Consider the following 20,847-nt stretch of genomic DNA (forward strand, 5'->3'; position numbering starts at 1 on the left):
TTAATAGGGAAATGACGAGCGCCCAGCTTTCAGAAAAACTTTTTTGTGTGTGCAATCTCCGGGGGGGAAGAGCCAATTGCTGTCAAGGCATTTGGCCACTATCGAAACTGCACCGTGTTGTACGGGCTGTACCTGCAAACTCAGTAACAACTAGTTGACTGTATCTGCAAAAAAAAAAAAAAAAAAGAAAACAACGGACGTGCAACAACGGCTAATGCTTTTTTTTTTCTTTTTTCGTAGTTGTCGTGGTCGTGCCCACTCAAGCGTGAGCTTCGTATCCATGCCTGTCGTCTGCTTTTTTTGTGCCATCTGTTTGCATGGCCATTGTGACAGCTTAAGACGCGGCGATAGCTTCCCCCTTTCTGTCGGGGTGACATCAACGAACGAGGGGAGTTTCACGTGCAGCGCGCGCTCCGCAAATGCATGGGAACGAAAGGGAGCGGAGGGATCGTGCCACTCTGCAGTTGTACGCTTTTGCCGTCAGGGGAATGGCAAGCGCTGGCGTCGGCGGGCAAACTTGACCGGTTCTCCCCTATAGGTGCATGTGCACCATTATATGCGCAAGCATTACACGGCGCTGTGTATCGGGGACAAATGACGTTTACGCAAAGTATAGTATACTTCGCGCATATATAAACATCGCATGCAGCAAGGTACAATGACACCGCGCTTAATAAAGCACACATTCAGTTTAAACGTTCAGTTTAAACGGAAGAATCAGAGCTGAGGATATCGGTGTGGCTCGATGAATCCAAGACACCGCACAGTTAAGCAATAAAAAAAAAAGTGCTCGAACATGCTGGATATTTATTCGTAAGACTTTCCAGAAATAAAACTGGTCGAAAACGACTATACCACGTTAATGTCGCGCAGATTCCTCAAGGAAACACGCTACGCTAGTGAACACGCCGCCTATCTGGAAAAGGAAAATTACCAGCCTGAAAAGCCGGTTGGAACCGGCTGGAACCCGTCTGGAAAGCCGATTTCGAACTGAGATATCATTTTCATGTGATACGCCGCGCGCTTCGAAATATATTAAAAAAATTGTCCTTTATTCGATACAAAAGGGCGTTCTGGCTGTTCTTGCTATGCTTTCGTTTCCGCATATTATGCACAAAAACGTGTGTTGTATTATCAGCAGCACCCTCATCTACTTTGTTAAAAAGGTTCCGGTACCTGTAATGATGTCGATGAACACGAGTTCCATGATGACAGGGAACATGATGTCCCCCCGTTGATCTCTCTGATGATTACGCACACGATGACGATGCTGTGACGCCTATAATGATAATGACGTCATGACGGCGACGGGGGGGGGGGGTTCGTGACGTTCAAATTAGCTTACAATGAATCGACAGTAATCAGTGTTTCCGACCGGATTCTTAGCAGCGTAGCTGCTCTAGGACGACCCTTTGCCGTCCGCAGGAGCAGAGCCAGGTCACGTGATCGGGAGAGGAGGGGAGAGAAGGTTTCTTTTATCTTTTCTACTTACGGGTCCGGTCGTACGCGACGCAGGAAAAAGACACGTGCAACGCCGGGTATTCATCATAAATAAACATATCTTTTTATTTTTCTGTAAAAGTGTGTTTACAGCAGTGCACGCGTGATGTCGTATGCGTGAAGTACGTAAAACGAGTCACCGCGCAGCCGTGATTTTTTTTCTCCTCGCGGCAGGCAGTGGTTCTTTCTTTTTTTTCACACACACGCACACACACACATTTGGGACATGCAAGTTCGCTCTTATGTACAAGGCGTGCCTTTTTTTTCTCTTTAACCTTCCTTCGACACTCGAGCTCTGTGTTTCTCTGTCTAACTATAAACGCTGCGAAGCAGCGGTTATCTTGCTTTCTTCGTTTCTACACCAGTCTGCTTGACGCACTGGCTGATCATTTTACGGAGTGTCAACTTTCGTCTCGCTTTTTTTTTCTTCTTTTCTTTCCTCCTTTCTGCGTAATCCAACCCACGAACTACACGTAGTGTAAGCATGGGGAACAGTTCAACACCGATTCAGAATGTGAATGCACGCACGACGACATTATGTAAAACAATCAATGCAGCTCGCGACGTAGACGTCACTTCTGTTAATGCGATAGCATTAGCAGTTACAATCTCTGTGAACGAAGTTCAGTGAAAGAGCTCACACTGAAACGGTAGTGACAGTCTTTTTATTAATTTTTTCGGTGGCACGAGCACCACATGACTCTCGTTTCTCTTCCACGCACTTCCGGTCGAGTAGTTACTTCCGGTTTTATGAATATACATAAAAAGTCTTCTAAAAATATAAATCCATAGTTAAGAATTATATTCGATACACAGGACCAATTAACTGTCAGGTTAATTAATAAAAATTATTAGATTTTGTTCATCGAAAAATTGCGAGCAGCAGGGATCGCTGCGACACCTGGCGGAGCAGATCTCGACTACGCGCGCCTTTCTTTGTGGCCTCCGAGACCCGCTTCGGCAGCGCGCGAAGCACAAACGTTAACCCAAGGAATATACCAGGGCACAATAACGCCGCCTGAGTCGAGGATTTAGATGGCCTTCAATTTTTTAGTACCTTCCATGCTCGTTATTACGCTTTTACAAGTTACTTTATTATTTACAGGCTAATTTGATTATATTTCCTCAAATAAACAACCACTTGCTACAACGCCCCGGATTAGCGTCACGCTGAACAAGGACAAGAACGCTCAAAAAAAAAAAAAAAAAGACTGGAATGACTTGCGAATTGAAACTCCTTCGCCGAACTTCGTTCGCAGGGGCTGCATCTTTGGTATGGGTTATGCAAGCACAAAGGTTTTACGGCGGATGATTCTCTCTCGCGCGTCGTTACTTTTTCATACGCTTTGTAGTATGACGTCACAGAGATTAAGGTCCTGAGAAGGCTCGTGTATTGCACACACTCACACGCATGTATACACACACACAGAAGAAACAAACACACATGTTTTTAAAAGAAAAAAATACCATGCTCACTAAAAGCGAGTCATTTTCAATAAGAAAAAGAAAAACAAAACAAGGCCGCGATGTTCGCCGGCGTCGCGGTAATCAGGCAAGGCGACCCGAGGTAACATCAGGGTCATGTTGTTCTCCAAGGCAACCACGTTTGAAAAAAAAAAAAAAAAAAAAAAAACTTGTGATAAAAAAGAAAACCGAAACAATGCAGAGACGAAATATTGCACACCAGACCCACGGGCGTCTTCATAAAACATCTCGCGCTTTTCCATCAACACTTTGTACAAAACGAAAGAGAATAAAAAGATGAGACAGGCGCACAAGTATGTATGTTGTTCCTGCAGGCAGAAAGGGGTTATGCCGTGTGTGTATATGCCCTCTCGGCGATGCGCTCGCTTGATTGCTCTTTGGTAGGAGGCTCTTGGGAAATTTCGTTCCCGACTCGCGAAAGAGGACACGTGACCTCTTTCATTTGCCCGAACTTAACGGTGCCGTCATATGCTGTGTGTGAGAGTGAAAAAGGCCGAAAGACTTGCGGAGTATCGCTCGTAGAAACGTCAGAACGACAGCAATAAATGAACAACACATTTAGTTTTTTTTTTTGTCGTTTCGGATGAAACTGCGAGTCATAGAGACAAAGAAATGTGCAATCGATATTTGAAGAAACTGTGGCGAGACGGTGAGGATTTCGTCTCGTTGTGCTTGTCTTATCTTGATGTCGAAAAAGAGAGAGGGAAAGAAAGAGAGAGATAAACAAATGAGATATGATGACTGAACGAATCTGAGATTCTGCGAAACTAACTCGACACCATTGCTTACATACAAATGTACAAACAACTCCGGGAACGAGAACGCACACTGGTGTGCGGGGCTGGGGTCGTCTTCTGTGGTTATAGAAGGTGATTCGCTTTCTCTCGCTTCTCTCTGTGCTCCTTAATGAAAGAAAACAAACAAACAACAGAAATGACTCGAGAAAGGCTGTGTGTGTATCAAGCAAAGAACACACTGCGGCGTGGTGGTATACAAATTATTACAGCGGTGCCCCAGGCAAAAGAACATTTCTCACAGACTTCCTATACAGACTGGTAATATTATACGGCACACCGTAACACGCTTTACACTTCTACGCCAGCGTCATTTTGTCGAAGAGGTGTTTTTTTTTTGTTTGTTTAAAAAATGGGACGGCACAGCGTGCGACCGCTTCTTCTCGACGTTTGGTGATGTGAGATAACAAAAAGAAAAAGAAAGAAAGCTATTGTGAGAAGTATCGTGCAGCGAAGATCACTAAAAGCAAGTAAACAAAAAATGAACATAATGAGGTGCGAGGACGAACTGCGCTACAACGGTTAATGCCAGCTGTGACCACAAAGAAGAGACAGTGCAAAGCCATTGTCAAACTTGGCTACTGTTGCTGCTGACTAGAGCAAATTCATTCGGTGTATCGAAGCGTGCGGGAAATGGTATTGAGAAGTGCGTACGGGATCTGCGGACCAACGGAGTTAGTCTATATCGTACAAAGGGGGAGAGAAAAAAATCAGTGCGAACGCCACGGAACGTAGGCATGTGTGTCTGTGGTCTACGTATACAGTTTACAGGAGGGCCAGAAAGTCCGGGCACCCGCTTACGTTGGGAAGGTAGGAGAGGGTTTATAAGCGACTCTAGATAGAACTGCCTCTCAGTGTCTCTCGTACTGTATGCTCTAATTTGACTAGCCGCATTTAGCAAAGGCTACGTGTGACTAGCGAATTCCTAAAAAGAAACAATGACACCCGGTGTTCGCATAAGCAGATCGCTGATTGGTTCGTTCTCAGGAGTCCCAATCTGGCCCAAAAATAAAAAGAAACAACGTTGTGGTGCAGGGGCCAAATCGTTGGTCGCTCCCCGTGTCACGGGAATAGGACTGTATTCCCACCGCTCCACTTGATGCGCCGGCACACACACACGAGCGCGCACGCAAGCTCACGTACCGTTCATGGCGGTTCGTTCTTGTTTTGTTTTTCTTTGATCTTGTCCCATCGGTTGTTGGGTCCGAGCACAAATCAAACGCACGCACGACACACGCACACATTAGAGACACTTCGGTAAAAACCAAAACGAACAAGCAGTAGTACGGCGAGATAAACAAAAAATTGCTATCACACTGGCCGTCCGTCTAAGCAGTATGCTTAACACTCTCGGCGGTTTTGCGAGAGCGCAGGATTTTTCTTGTTGACGTTGTCGGGATCAGAAGAAGAGGCGTGGTAGACGTGCAGACTGCCATATCTTCGAACTGCTATCCGTTATTAGATTTAAAAACAAAAGAAATAACAGCTCTCGAAATCCCGCATTCGCACGTCACTTCTTCCATTCTTCGCGACGAACTGCACACACATTTCGGGAGAAGAAAGTCTTTTCTCTGGGCTGTTCTGGGATGCAGATTTGAGAACGCAGAACGTACTCAAGCTGGGGCGGGCTTGTGGCGGTTCGCTCGCGTTCTAGTCACGATTGGTGCTCGCTGTATGCACGGAATAGCTAGCTGCACGACGTGAGAGCTACATAGAAGCCTTGCGAAATGTACCGAGACGGCAACCCACGAAACGTGCAAACACTGTTTCTCGTTCGTGATAGCCATTTGAGATTCACCATCCCCACGGGGCGAAATCGTACACCGTCCGGGTATAGCGGTGCTTGCCGAAGGAGAGTCTGTTGCTTTGTTATGAAGAGAGTCTGTTTGCTCAGTCATAAAGAAGAGTCTGTTTGCTCTGTCCTGAAGGAGAGTATGTTTGCTCTGTCCTGAAGGAGAGTCTGTTTGCTCTGTCGTAGAAGAAGAGTCTGTTTGCTCTGTCATGAAGAAGAGTCTGTCTGCTCTGTCATAAAGAATAGTCTGTTCGCTCTGTCACGAAGAAGAGTCTGCTTGCTCTGCCACGCCCTTCTTGTGTCTTCTTTCGACGTTAAGCGCATCTAATAGCTCACTTTAGAGATTCTTGGCAGCCATATTTTGACGTGACGAAGTAAAAGGGTAATAGTGCGTGAGCGGACGCTTGGGGGCACGCTAGACCTGCGTAATGTTGCGCGTCACGCCTCCGGTCTTGTCAAGAGAGTGCTGCGACGAAGTGTAGACCGCGTTGTAGCTGGGCACTTGCGGCGGCAGCGGAGGAACGACCCCGTCCTGTCCCGGACGATGTTTGGCCAGTCTCGCCGGTTGCGGCACGCCGCCGTAGTCGCTCTTAGAGTACAGCGACGGCGTGGACGAGTTGAGCGAGACGCCATCCTCGACCATCATGATTGGCGGCGGCTCGTGCCTCTGCTTGGCCTGCTGGACTTTGTTGTAGTGGTCCAGGAGTACGCTGGCGGGCCAAGAGTTGACGGGGCTGATGGCCGCCGCGTCCAGGCGACCCGACGTGGGCGTCGTCTGCTGCTTCACGTCGTCGTCCATGATGGGCGTCGTCGTCTGTGGAGCCGGCACGGTCGTCGTGAGGTCATCCCGCGCGATCTTTGCAGGCAGCGGAGGAGGTTGGGACGCGGTGCCATTGTCGGTGGACTTCTTGGGCGGCGGCGCCTTGCGGCGTCGCGCCATTAGCAGGATGATTACGATGATGCCGACTAGGAGCACCGCCAGGGGAACGGCAATGATGAGGGCCAGCTGGGCGGCGTTGAGTTTGTCCCGGGTGCTGCGAGAACCGCTGGGTTGGCCGTGAGCGCCAGCGCCTCCCGCGGTGCCCGAGCCGCTGCCCCACGAGGACGAAGGCTGCGTCGACGTCGAAGTCGTGGTCGGAGGCGGGATGATGACCACTTCGACGACGTTCGAGACGGGACCCGCGTTCCCTTGGTCGTCGATGGCCCGGATGGCGAAGTAGAGAGGAGCCGAGGACGTCGGCTGCTGTCCGTTCTTGAGTCGCACGGTGGCCGTCTGCGTGGCGCCGAACGGCTTTGGAGGCTCGTAGTAGGGTCCGTCGACGTCCCACTGACCAACGAGCTGGCCGTGACTCGCGAAGCGGCGCTGAGCGTTCAGCCTGTCCTTGAAGCTCTTCAGCTCGTAGCGACTCGCTGTTTGTGGGAGGCAAGAAACAAGAAAAAGAAAAGAAAAAAATTAGCTATCTGCCGTGTTTGAGAATCGGGTTAAACATTCACGTCAGCGGTTGCTACAAGAAACCACAGATAATAATAAAGAAAAATCTCTGGGATCTGTTATCGAAGATAGTCAATACGTGTGATGCTTCAGAAAAATCCAGTTCAATGAATTCTTGCACTTATTATATTAGAAAAAGAAAGTGGTAACATAGAAGTGTTAAATAACTTCAACTGAAAACTTCAGTCGTTGTGAAGAAAACTTTCGTTTCAACAGTACTCGTAAGGCAAGTTTCACCTGAGCGTTACTATAGCTAAGGTGAAGACAGCTTTACAGCATAACATTCAAGAAATTCATAGGTCTAAAAAAATAACATTTAAATAAGGTTTTATTCATTAAAAAAGCTTTATATATTAAAACAGTAGAAATGCAACAGATAAGTTTTACCTGCAGAAGATAATAGCTGACGTAACAGAAAAAAAAAAAAGCTAGAACAACTGCCAAGTGCACGTAAAGCTGGCTTCGCCTGTATCTTTATTTACTTGAGGTGAAGAATGAATTACAGAGAAATGAACCGCGGAAAAGAATGTTACAGGATGGATATATGAATGGTTGAAACTTTAATATATTTAAATGTGGTTGGGCCCTTAGATGTACGGGATACCCCTGGCTGATATCTCTACAGAGGCTCAGTCCACCAGCCAAATGTTTTCATTCGAGCCAATGGCCCAAACTGCGGCCTCACACTAGAAAATGGATCGGTCGGGAATATGGTCTATCGCCAGTGGCTATGAGCAAATGCCCAGAGTAAAAAATCTGCCCGGGGTGCTCTGTAGGTGGTACAATAGAGGCTTTTAGTTTGTCCGGTATTCCGGCACACGCAAAAGTGTTCACGGAATACCGTGTTACCGGACAAACATATCGACATCTTGTGACGCTTCGTGCAACCACAGTTATAGTCAAGTTTGTTTGTTTTCGCTTAGTGTCCTTGAGAAAAAAAAAATGTTTAAATAAGAAAGCAATTGGGTATCACCTACTTCCGAGAATTTAGACTGGCAGAGATTTAAAATGCACTATAGTCGGATACAATTTTAGAATCCCGCGTCATTTCACCCATTTCCTCCACAAAGACGGATGCCCACAAGCCTGCACCAATGGGCGCGCACTTCAGACTGACGTCATGAGCAGGACGGCCCGTGATTCCGCCTTCGAAGATCATGAGCCGAGTGCATGAGCGGGACTATTTCTTTAGTCGCGGAGACGATCGACTGCCGCGCTTCGGTCGTCTGGGCGGGGCCTCTCCGGATTTCTGAAGTTGTATACCCGATGATAGGTTTCCACAATAACAATTATCTGCTTGCTTGGCTCATCTAGGCCCCGCCAGGTGGCACCGCTTACCCAACCTCTCACGTTTACGGCTACGGCATCCGGTATGATGCTAACGCAAGGAAGTTTGCGGACAAACTAAAAGCTCTTCAATGTGGAATGCCTACGGGAGTATGTGGGCGTGTCTTACCTTGTCCTTCGTCGAAGTCATCGCCCGGCGCTGTCCAGTTGAACGTCACGGCCATCCTGCGGTTGTCGGTGGACACCACGCGGAGATCGGTGATTCGGCTGGGCGGCAGCACGTCCCGCTCTGGCTTGGGCAGCCGTCACGAAGAACGAGCCGTAGTGGTTGATGCGCGTGAATCGGCTCGTCTTCTGCGAGTAGCTGTCCGACACGCGGCTGCCGCAGCACGATGGGTACTCTGCACATGCGTGACAAAGGACACACACCTCCAATGTTCGATCTGCTTCGTGAAATACTGTTTCTTACTTAGTGGCACCGTCGGGTATCTGGATAATACCGGATGTTTCATAACTTTCATACTGTGCAAGAGGTAAAGATGCAACGCAAGGCGAAAAAAACAAGAGGACAGGAAAGAGCGTCTTTCCTGAACGCTCTTTCCCGTCCTCTTGTTTTCTTCACCTTGCGTTACGTCTTTACCTTGTGCACAGTATTGTATTGCACGCTAACGAAAGTTAGCACGCTACACTATACGGTACGGTATAAAAGACGCTACGGTATAATAGTAACGAAAGTTCATAAAAAGAAGTTCAGTGTAGACATTGCTGTGTTACTCAGAATGGTATACAATATACGCGCACTTTTCGACTTCTTTTTAGCATTCGACCCCCCCCCCCCTCCCTATCCCATTGCAACGGCGCAAAGCACTCACCTGCACCTTCGGGAAACCTGCTCTCGAACTCGGCGCTGGAGGCACCGACGACGACAGCCGAAACGTCGTTGTCGTTGGCTACCACGGTCAGGTCGTAGCGGCCGGTACTCGTGAAGTCGGTGAAGTAGCGGCTGTACACGCCGTCATTCTGCGTGATGTCCGGATCTGCGCAACGAGTGTGGACAGAGAGGGTTAACGCGCGTCACTCCCGGTTGGTCGCGGCTGTGTGAGCTAGGCCGGTCAAACACTCGCTCAAAATAATCAAGAGGCCGCAAACACAGTGGAACCCGGGAACATTGTCAGGTTGGCAAACTCACTAAGACTCACTCAGACTCGGACCAACTCGTGGTTTTCTAACTGAACCTGACTGAACAGAATTTTACCGATCCTGATGCCAAGTAAGAACGGCTGAGTAGAGAAGAACTTGCGTCAGCCTGAGTTCGAATGAGCCACGAGAAAAACAAAAAACAAAAAACAATGTGAGAGTTTTACTTGTTTTACCGACTTGCTTAGAAGGCTTGTCATGTCTTGCCTCAGGGTAATGCAGGAGCTCCGAACGTCCTTCACTGTTTGTTTCCCGAAAGGACTGATGACCTTTCTTTAAATTTCAATATCTTTTGTGCTACCAAAGCTGACATCCCTCGTTAATTTTAAGTGCCACTTACCGGTACTTTCGAAGCTGCCGAAGCCCTACGCTTCTCGAATGTAAGAAAACGAAACTATAGCAATAGTGGCACATACCAAACACTTTCTGTGTATTGAAACTGTAAGCGTGTGTGCCCTGTTCGTACGGCCCATACGACGAAAACGTGTACTAAATGATTTTGATTTGAATGTATTTTATTGTTTTCAACACATCAGTTGTCAAGGCAAGGTACGGCTAAAGGCAGATTAGGCTGCCTGACAATGGCCCGACCACCCGTGCACTATTCAACACTTGCGTGAACATTCAGTAAGAAATTTTACAATAAAAAGCGGACGCATTTTCGACTGTCTCAAGCACATCGTGGAGCTAGCGCGAATAGAACTCAAATTTCACTTGCTTTGCTAGCATCAAACTTTCGCTTGCCAAAATGCTGGATGTGTAAAGACAGCGCAGAGAGAGAGAGAGAGAGATGTAACCGCTAGCATACTACTCTGTGTAGGGATGGGGAATAGGATTGACAGACTAAAGAAGAGAAGGAAGGAAGTAATAATAAAAAGAAAGCTTTTAAAAAAAAATGAAATGCGCAAGTGAACCTGATAGAAATATTTACAACGAGTTTGTCAGGTAATTGAAGCCTTTGCTGTATGAAATAATCATGCAATCATTAAAGCTTTTCGACTAGGCCAATTTTTGACAGGTAATTAAACAGTGACTGTAAAACCCGTCGCTGCTTTGAAGGGCCGGGCACTGGGCCTAATATGTTGTGTAATGGTAACTGATCGTGGCAGATCATGTCCATTTGTCGCTCAAACAATTCTCTCTCATTGCGGTACGCGGAACGTTCCAGTAATATGTGCTCCACTGTCTCTATGCTGCCACAGTTATCACAGCAGGGACCAGTGGTGCGCCCTATGCGGTACAAATAACTGTTCGTGTAAGACACCGCAAACAGTGCCAGGAACCTACCACCAGCTCCGTTATCGATTAGATGCAGCCTAGTGATGCTGTCCGTGTCTGGGTGTCGAATCAGGGCTGTCACCATGGCCTTGGCCACCGGGTGAGACCCCTTCTTGAGCTCGGCGTAGATTATGAATCTGTCGGAACCGTTTACCTGCGACAGGGAAAGGTTGTTTTGTCCATAGGTACTGCAGGTGTACACTTACGCTTCACCTATTATACACTAGTCATAAAAATACGTGAAACTGCGTTTGAATACATAGCCAAAGGCCAGTAACAGGTCGATCGAAAGAAAGTATGTTGCGTTATACGAGACTGACAGTATTTTTAAGTCACCAAAGGCTCATTTTGTTATATAGATGTAGCGTGCTCGGTAATCCGAAGTTATATGAATGGATGCTATGCGCGTCTCTTTTATAATCGGGCGGTGACCTGTGAGCCACCAAGCTCAATTTTTATTCGGCCTGCTGCCTTGCCTATGTGAATTAAATGGTTTTTGACAAATAAAATAAGACCCTCTATTGTTTCCTTATTAGATGGCCTGGAATTACACTTCTGGTAATACTCTTGGCTAGTGTAACAACAGATCTGTGTTTGGTTGAGCTATGCGCCAGCAGGTGGCGTCACGAAACGGGCGGCCAGCCACGTCAGCACCTCCGGCAACTCACAAACAGTCAAATTGAATATCTTCTTTGTTTCATTGTTATATGTTCCGGAATCGGAGAGCACTATCAGTGACCGATGAAGCGGCTCCCACGTACCGCAGTCATGCACTTATGCAGTACACTGCGTATATGGTGAGGCAAGGAAGGCGTATCTCACCGCTGACGAGTGTCCGCTGATCCAGACGTCGAGCAAGATGGGCGTCTCCTTGGCAGCTGGCCTGGCGTACACCAGGCCTATGACCGGTTGGTCCGTCTTCGTGGTCGGCTCGGCCCGGAGCTCCCACATGCCAACCTGCGTCGCGGGTGCAGAGCACACAGTGGTCAGTAACGACACTTAGATCATAATTATCATCATCATCATCATGTCCACTTAAAAGAACGAAGACATCGTCAATAAGTTTCTCATAACCCCCTATATCATGGGAGCTGTTTCCATGTTATGCCTAAATGTTTCCAATTTTATCCCACATACACGATATACTTTTGTTACTACACAAAATGAACTCCCCCAATAGCCTTTTCGAACTGCCTCCTCTCAAATATTATTCTTCGGTACAGTTTATTTCGCGAAAGCCACGTTCACATTTTTCTTGTTATATTTGCATCTTGTCGATCAGACTCTTATCTTGCAAGCACGACTGCTGCACCGTTAGTTGGGTCAACTGCCGCCGTAGTCATCTAGCTTTAAAGGGCCCGTAAACAGGCTGCGACTTTTTTTTACACCCGCCAAACAAGCTCGCTAATCCGTACAGTAGACCGCGGCGATCACGTTTTCCGAATATTACAGCGCTGCGCGCCGCGAAGACCCTTCATTTCGAAAAACAATTCCCGCGCTTCTTTCCTACGCCTGACCAATCTTCCTCGTACGCGCAGTGACGTCAACTCGGCGATCGCCGAGTTGACGTAGCACTGAGCTCGTCGATTGGTCTAAACCAGGTCTCAACAAACAATTGTCAAGTTAACGTCAGTTCCTGTTCCCACCCACCGCTACGAAACTGCGCCTTGTTTTTTGGCCCTGCGGTGATGCGGTTTCGGCCACGCAGTTGTCGCGCGTGTTTTCCTCGCACTGCATAGCACCTGCACGCACTTCGCCTTCGACATGAGGCGAAGCGTTGTTCAGTTGCCGGCTGCAAATCGAGCAGGGAGAGGGGAATGTCCGGTAGCTCGGACGGGTCGCGCTTGCTCGCACGGCAAGCGGGGTTCTCCAGGCTTTTCTCTCGCGCCCCTTCGACGTCTCGGAAAGCAAGCACGCATTCCTGCTGCATTGTGAACTGTCACAAAGGTTTAAAAATAGTAAAGAGCCGAAAACTGCCCGTCAAGTTACGGAGCACGTGCGACAATATAAACAATAAACAACCAGGAGCCGCAGCAAGCGGAAGTGCATTGCGACTGATCGAGCTCGCCCATGACGTCAATTGTTGACGTCGTGTCACGTTGCCGAAGTGGGCGGAGTCACGACGACGGGCTACGCCTTTTCCTCCATGTGGCGGAGAAGGGTCTCGTTCTGACACAAAAAAAAAGTACGTCGTGAAACTACCACGTTCCTTCCCACGGGCAATGTAAGACCCCTACTTTGTGCGTGCCTATCAGTCTGAGCACTTCAGACGTCGATACTATAGGGAACGGAAAGAAGCAGCTCAGGTGCGTGTACACACGCAGTGACAAGCGCATAAGACTGCAGAAGAAAAGAGCGCTCGCCGTAATAAACCAGCCCCCCCCCCCCCCCCCCCAAGAAAGGATACCACGCCACCTCTCGAAGACTCCGCTAGGTAACGAACAGTTCCCCTCTCTAGAGCGTCAAGGGTCGCACGGCGAGAGGTCGAAAGAGGTGTAGAACAAGAAACGCGGTGAGGGCGGATGAGGGAAAGAGAGCATAAAGAGAGAGTAAAAACAATGATATACAAATGTAGAGAGGAGACAGGCATGATAGAGTAAAAACAGAGTACCGGAACATAGATATATAAGTGGACAGATGTACAGATGGGTGAATAGAGATATGTGCACACAAATGTAGAGAGGAGTTAAGCATGATAGAGTAAAAAGAGAGAACCGGAACATAAGATAGATAGATAGATAGATAGATAGATAGATAGATAGATAGATAGATAGATAGATAGATAGATAGATAGATAGATAGATAGATAGATAGATAGATAGATAGATAGATAAAGAGCGAGCGGGAGCGGTGCGGCTTTAATACGTGTACTCGGCCACTGGGGAGTATTAGAGAAGACACGTCTTTTTTTTACAAAGGCGCAAGCAACAAGCATGGCAGTTGATCCGAGGAAAAGTCACGATGCAGTGGGAAGGGGGTGGGGGAGTGTAGATATCGCGGAACTGGGAAAAAGCGGAGTCAACTGTTACACACACAGACAAAAAGTACCTCGGTGGCTCATTTCTTGACAGCCTTGCTTCCCTTTTTTTTCACGCTGCACGAAAAAAGGGACGCAAAAGAAGAAGGGGGTAGCCAATTCCGTCGGGATAAAAATTGATTGGACGGGTCGATAGAGTCACACGGGGACTGCGAGTTAACCTTTATCCCCGTCTCTCCCCTTTTCTCCGGCAACGCCATCCCCCTTTGTATCCCCACCAGCATCCTCATGGGGATCTCGACCTCCTCTCATCGCTCCACTCTCGGATCGGAGTGGAGTTCGTGCGCCGTAAGGAAGATGAAATAAAGAAAAAAAGGAGTGAATATGTCACATTGGGGAAACCGATAGCTTCGTAAAGGTAAAAAAAGGGTAAGAGGGATCTGGAGAGGGCAATTAGGGAAACGCGCCTTTGGAGTATTGTTGAAGAGGGAGGGCGGGCGGATTGCATGCGTTACGTAACAGCAAGACAAAAGAGGATTTCGTAGAAGTCGAGGGGAGACGCGAAATCCGAGATGTAAAAGTGTAATGAGGAAAGGAGGGAGAGGAAAATGTGGAGAGGGCAGTTAGGGAAGCACATGCTTATGAGATAGGGATGGAGGGGACAGGCAGGTGATGCGTTGCGCAACAACGTTATAAAGCGGTTGTCACGGAAGCTTAAAGAGCGAGACACGAAACCCGAGATGTGAGGGTGTAATGAGGGAAAAAGAGAGAGGAAAATGTGGAGAGGGTAATCAGGGAAACATGCGCTTCGGAGGGATGAGGAGAGCAGGGATAGAAAGGGGAAGTGGTGCGTTGCGTAACAACGCTATAATGAGGATGTCTTAAAAGTGCCGTAGACGGCAAAATCTGAGGCGCGAAATGGATATGAGGAAAATTAGGTAGAGAAGGTAAGGAAAGAAGAAATAATGACGCGGACCAAAGGAGAAAAAAAATCTAGACGGTATCGGAGAAGGATATTAGAGCTTCACTGTCATCAGGTTCAAAAGGAATGGTTTGTGAAGTACGCGCGGATATTTTGGACATGGTGAAACCGTAAGTAGAAGGACAAAGAGCGAGATAAAATTCCGGGTATAATTATTAAGTCTGTTTGTGGCCTTCTTAACTTCGTAGCGCTGAAGTCGATGTACGATGTCTTTTACATCAACGTACATGCACGATGATCTAATACGAAAGTACGCCGGACGCTCGCTGAGCTGAACTGAGCTCTGACTTACAACACAGTATGTCCAGTGTATTTTTTCTTGCTCTTTTTCTCGCGCTGCATTCTTCCCAGTTAACTGCGAACTAACCCGACGAAATGAAAGTTCTGCGAAAGCCTAATTCGCACACGAAAGCTCACACACGCGAAAAACGAAAAAAAAAAACAAAAAAAAAACAAGGCAGTCAATTGAAGGTAAAAAATAGAGACGGGTTGTTCCCACGAGGCATCAGGGACAGGTCGGAGTAACGACTCTCAACTCAATCGAACAGGGATCGTCAGAAACTAAGCGTAACAGATAAGTAAAGAAAGCAGCCAAAGAGAACGAAGCAAAAGTTAGTCCATTCAATCAGGCGTCTTATTTATTTTATTTCGAGGTCGCAGTTTTGCTCTGCTTGGAATGCCACGCACACAGCTTCCTTCGCACGTTTCCAGCATCGGCTGCAATGTAGCACAGCGTGTCGGCAAGGGGCTGCTGAAACGGGCTTCGCGACCAACTGTAACACGGTGCCGGAAGACAAGGGTCGCGCGGGCAAACGAACGGCGCAGGGTGTACAGGGATGACGTTTACAGGGAGTACGGCGCAATGTACTACAGAGCCCAGCCGGACAAAGCACCTCATGAACTCGCTTCTGGGGTTAGACGCAGTTATACCGGTTTACGAGTCCTGAAAAAAAAAAAAAAAAAAAAGAGGCGAGAGCGAGACGTACAGACGCAAGAGGTGAGAAAGATAAGTCGACCAGCTCCGGTTGCGCCTTGTGTGTGTGTGTGTGTGTGTGTGTGTGTGTGTGTGTGTGTGTGTGTGTGTGTGTGTGTGTGTGCGTGTGTGTGTGTGTGTGTGTGTGTGTGTGTGTGTGTGTGTGTGTGTGTGTGTGTGTGTGTGTGTGTGTGTGTGTGTGTGTGAATAACCTGTCGTATAACAAAGGTGGATCAGCGTTTGGTACATGTTTCAAGCTTGAGTGAACGATTGGTACGTATGCAACTTCATATGAAGAGCGTGGGGAAAAAAATGAAGATGCGCTTCCGTTGTAGGACTGTCGGGTAATGCTTAGTATGACTACCACACAAGTGAAAAAAAAATAAGCGGAGGATTCTGTGAATATTCTATCACTGCGTAAGATTGCAATAAGTTCTCGTTGGATGTGAGATAAAAACAAACAATCAAACCGAAGAGTTCGTACTAACAATACGAATAAAATAAAGGAACTTGGCGCATTACTTGTAACCATATAACTTAATGCATTACCGTAAGAGTTGCAGAGAGTGCAACATGCTGCAATTTTTTTTGTTTCTGCTAGAATGTACCTCCTTATACGTACGCAATAGAAGCTTAGAAAGAGAGGAAGACAGAAGGGATTTCTGTATTATGTTCAGCAATTTTGGTGCTATCTTGTTCGTAATTAACTGTAATAAGCGTGACCAGCGTAAAGGAATTTGCCCACACTCGTTGCTAAGGACGAAAAAGTGCGGGTGCTACACAGGTGAACATACGGTAGCATGAGACAAGCGTACGTCTGAGGCTGGTGACAGGGTACTACACTACTATACGAAAAAAAAAAAAAAGTTTGGGCGGAGTTGCGACAGAGTCAACGCACCTCCGTCGACGTGAATGTGAGCGGAAACAGGTCTAAAAAAAGAAAGAAAGAAAAGGCGACGAGAAACGAAACGAAAGAGACTACAACTAAAACCATGAGTGAGCTCGACAACAAAGAGGTGGGGGCGTGCGCGAGCGTACCGGTGGCGCGCCGTTCGTTTCCGATGGCACGCGGCTTATTAAAGAGGTATATATACAGACACACCGGGTGCAAGCGTACGGTATAATAATACGCCCCGTGTACGTGCGTGGTACGGATGTGCTCGTTCGCGCGAAGGGACCCCGCGTATCGGAAATCGAAACTATGCGTTACGCTCGAGCAAAACAAGGAATTTAGAAAGAAGAAAGTGGTCGCTGCTTATACGTGGCTCCGCACGTTTCGTTTGCTCGCCCCCCCCCCCCCCCCATACCCCCCTCTTTTCTTATTTTGTTGTGACTAGCATGTTTCATGTTGACAAAGCTAGGCGTTGTCGAACCGTTGTAGCAGACAGGAGGGAGAGAGAGAGAGAGGGGGGGGGGGGGGGGGCGTGGAACAATCGCGGAGTGTCGTTTGACGCAGTGCAACCTGCTCACGTACGCGCTAGACGCGGCGCGAAGGACGACGCGATTTATAGGCACAACAGACAGATGATGAGAAAGCGTGGTGGTAGGAGGGGAGTGTTTCAGTGAAGCGTGAAGAGCCGCACCTGGCTGGTACGTTCGAGCGAATCATATGCCGTCAACGTGTCAGCGATAGTCTTTTTTTTCTTATTTTGTTTCACTTATAATGGAAATCTATAGATCGTGGCTGCCGCTACCATCTCGATCAGATACAAGTAAACAGCAGATATGCCCTATTTGCGCAAAACACCGGAAACGAAGAGAACGGCGTTTATTGAATTGATGACGCAGATCTCGTGAATTCTAGCAGCTTTCGCGATCGGAATATTGATTTGCGATGCATAATTAACGTTTACGCCGGAAATCGTGAATAATTGAAAAACAATAACAGCAGTAATATAAAGGCAACCCTGGAACACGCAGTTTCCCAAAACTGAAATAACGTGTGGAGAGCTAAGCATTGTGCTACAGCGCTTCGCTTGTGTCTGGGGCTGCGCGTAACTTTCAATCGCGGCTTTGCCAAATGTGCGCACTTAAATCTGCTAGAGAATGACTAATTCCAAAGAGCCAATGATATGCCTCACAAACACAGATAGACAAAGAGACGTAGGGATAGTTTCAGAGGAGGTTGGCTACAAGAAGGCTCTTGTGACTTCTTCAAAGGTTGTAACCTTTGAAGAAGTCACAAGAGCCCTCTTGTACTCCCTTGCTACTTAGTCTCTTCTAGGCCTCGTGTCCAGAAGGAGTTGTTTCTATCTATTTGGAAGTTTGGAAAATATCAGATAATTATCTAGCGAAGACGATTTGTGCGAATTTAGGCACTCAAGAAGGCGACGTGCGAGAAAGAGTATCGAGACGAAGCCCAGGAAAAAAGTTAGACGGCGAAAAAAAATATTCTTGTCACACCTCCTGCAAACGAAGCGCACTGCCTTCTTTTGCACTTATTGCAGAGTGCTTTTATGGACTCCCTATCGGTCGTATTTGGGGATCGAAAGCTTTATACAGGGTGTGACAACTATCACGCAGCATGATTAAAAAAAGGGGAACGGCGTTACGCGAGGCAAACCTAAGTGCATATTGTTCCCAGTACACTGGAGTAGCCACTGCAAATTTTTTTTCGTTAATTAGGTATAATTAATTAGTAATAATTGTACTGATAACTCGACAAGTTCTCACGCAATTATCAAAATGTGAATGAGGCATATGTAGGCATGTTCAAATGACATCTAACTGCGCTATTTTCAACAACGTACTAATTACGTACTCATTTTTTTCCGGCTGATAAAGAAAGCCCGCGAAATACGAAAAATAACACGTGACCTACGCTCCCGCCCGCAAAAGAAAGCAACGCCCTCAAATAAGCTTACTGCAAGCAACCGCTTTGCTTGTTGTCCGTTGCCAGGGGCAGCGTTTCGCACTTAGGCAAGGGTACAGGTCGGGCGCCAACATGCGTCGCAATCTTGCAGGGATTCCTTCCACTCGAGTGTAACGGCACTATCATTATCCAAATCTCAGGACAGACTGCTCTAATTGATAACGCGACAAGAGCGCTTTTCTAATTACATGTCTGACTCTGTAAGATCAAAGCGGCGCGTTTCTTCGGCCGGAATAATGGCAGATAGGGCTATGCCATATATTTTCGTCCTGCATTTTTTTCCCCTTTATACGCAACCTCACAGTGAGCCTGTATGAGGGCGGAGCTTCCTGATGCATGCAACTGTCTAATCACGTTTCATTTTTCAGATTTCGCGTGCTTTCTTTATCAACCGGAAAAAATGAGCGCGCAATTAGTACGTTGTTGAAAATAGTGCAATAAAGTGTCACTTGAACATGCCTACATATTCCTCATTGACATTTTGATGATTAGGAGAGTACTTGTCGAGTTACAAATATAATTATGACTAATTATTTGAACGTAATTAACGATAAAAATAGTGGTGGCTGCTCTAGTGTACTAGGAAGGAACAAAATGAACTAGGTTTGCTTAGTGTAACACAGTTCCCTCTTTTTAAAAATCGTGCTGCGTGATATTTGGGACACCCTGTGTAATTACTGTTAGGGAATCTATCTGCCTGACTTTACGCTACCTACCTTCCCACCCAGTATGACAATTGGTTTTCTTCCTTCGTTGGTGCTTCCACAATCCTCAGCCACAAGTTTCCACAGCTTCTAAAATATGCGTCAGCACTTTATTAGGAATGCTCGACCATGCTCGGACAAATAAAGAAGGAACTGGGCCCACTTTGAGCTTGAGCTGCGCGACCGCTGTTCCTGTTGTCCCTACCCTGCAAAGTGATATACGTACTTTTCCTCTTTCTTTATTTTTCCATTGTATTTCTTTATACCCGAACCCCGTGGTGACAAAGCGCCGCCGCTTGCCAGCCGAGTAGCACGCGCATGCGCACCGTCATCCGGTCTCTCTTTTCGGGCTCAATTTTAATCTCAGCGTTTGTTGGCTTCGTCTTTTGCTCTCTCACCAACGTAGGACTATATATACGCGTCTTTGGTAGCAAGACGCGAAACAAGCAATAAACAATGAGAGTCAACCCGTACTTCGGTAAACAGACCTAAAACAAGCAATATTTATGTAGAGAGAGAGAGAAGAGATTTAAAGAGAGCGTGTGAGAGAAATTGCATAAACTGAAAACTCGGGCACCTCCCGGTTTGCATACACACCAACACACAGGAAAAAGGATGCACCCAGTGGGTATTAAGACCCGCTGGCGGAAGCCCTATCGGTGTGTATACCCCCTCCCACTTACCCCTCCGGTCCCGGCGGGGACGACAAACGCGGTTTGGCTTCGAATAAATAACGCCGGGGCTCGCCGTGGCTGTATACGCAAAAAAACCGCGGCTTTTCGCGGAGGAAGCCCCCGTACAGCGCAGCAGCGAGGATTCTTCGCCGGCATCCCTTCTACTTCGCGTGCGCCCAAAATAAAACAAAGACGGGAAAAGCGAATGCACCGAACAGAGCCCTGCATGTGGAAGAGGAATCTCAGTTCTCGAAGGGTGAAAGCCAGAGGGAGAGGAGGGGGACGCGGAAGTAAGCGCGTTGAACAGAGAAGGCCGCGCTCCTTAGCACTGCGTAGTACGGTGCAGTATTATGCGGTGCGGTGCAATATTAGGCTACGTGCTCGCGATGGCAGATCAGAGACCGAGGTCGCAAGATAAGGTCGACAGAACTTGGCGCTTGGGTTTTACCTTTAAATACATCTAATTGCGTTCAACTTCCCTGATAATCGACTCTAGGCAACAGTAAGCATACATCGAGCCATGGCCTGCATTTGTCAACAGAGAGCAAATCCCGCTCTCCCCGCAGTAGGGTAGCAAAACGTATGCGTGTTTGCCGGGACTTCATGCGTTTCCTCCCTTCCTTTCCTCCTTCTCCTCTTCTGTTCCTACTTGTGCTTATTCATTAAAAAAATATGGAGGTGACCCCAAGTGTGTTCGTGTGCCCTAGTGTCTTTCTTCGTTTAACATTCCGTTTCCGTCGCGCTGCCGAAGCGCATCTCGGAGGCCACGCAGAAAGAGGCGCGTTCTTCAGCTCTGCTCCGCCAGATGCCGCAACGATCCCAGCTGCTCGCAAGAAAACC

General features: G+C 47.5%; 1 protein-coding gene across 1 annotated transcript in view; it reads right to left on the minus strand.

The window, feature by feature from the left end:
* Positions 1–1,539: 1,539 nt before the first annotated feature.
* The window catches only part of LOC119397528 (calcium-activated chloride channel regulator 2), a 571,535-nt gene continuing 552,227 nt past the window's right edge, over positions 1,540–20,847 (minus strand). Inside the window, 6 exon segments of the mRNA XM_049417066.1 lie at positions 1,540–6,981; positions 8,520–8,640; positions 8,642–8,751; positions 9,223–9,387; positions 10,835–10,979; positions 11,648–11,782. Of these exon segments, the coding sequence (XP_049273023.1) occupies positions 5,987–6,981; positions 8,520–8,640; positions 8,642–8,751; positions 9,223–9,387; positions 10,835–10,979; positions 11,648–11,782 (1,671 nt within the window). The 3' untranslated portion in view covers positions 1,540–5,986.

The sequence above is a fragment of the Rhipicephalus sanguineus genome, chromosome 6 (assembly GCF_013339695.2).
Source record: "Rhipicephalus sanguineus isolate Rsan-2018 chromosome 6, BIME_Rsan_1.4, whole genome shotgun sequence".
Classification (NCBI taxonomy): domain Eukaryota; kingdom Metazoa; phylum Arthropoda; class Arachnida; order Ixodida; family Ixodidae; genus Rhipicephalus; species Rhipicephalus sanguineus.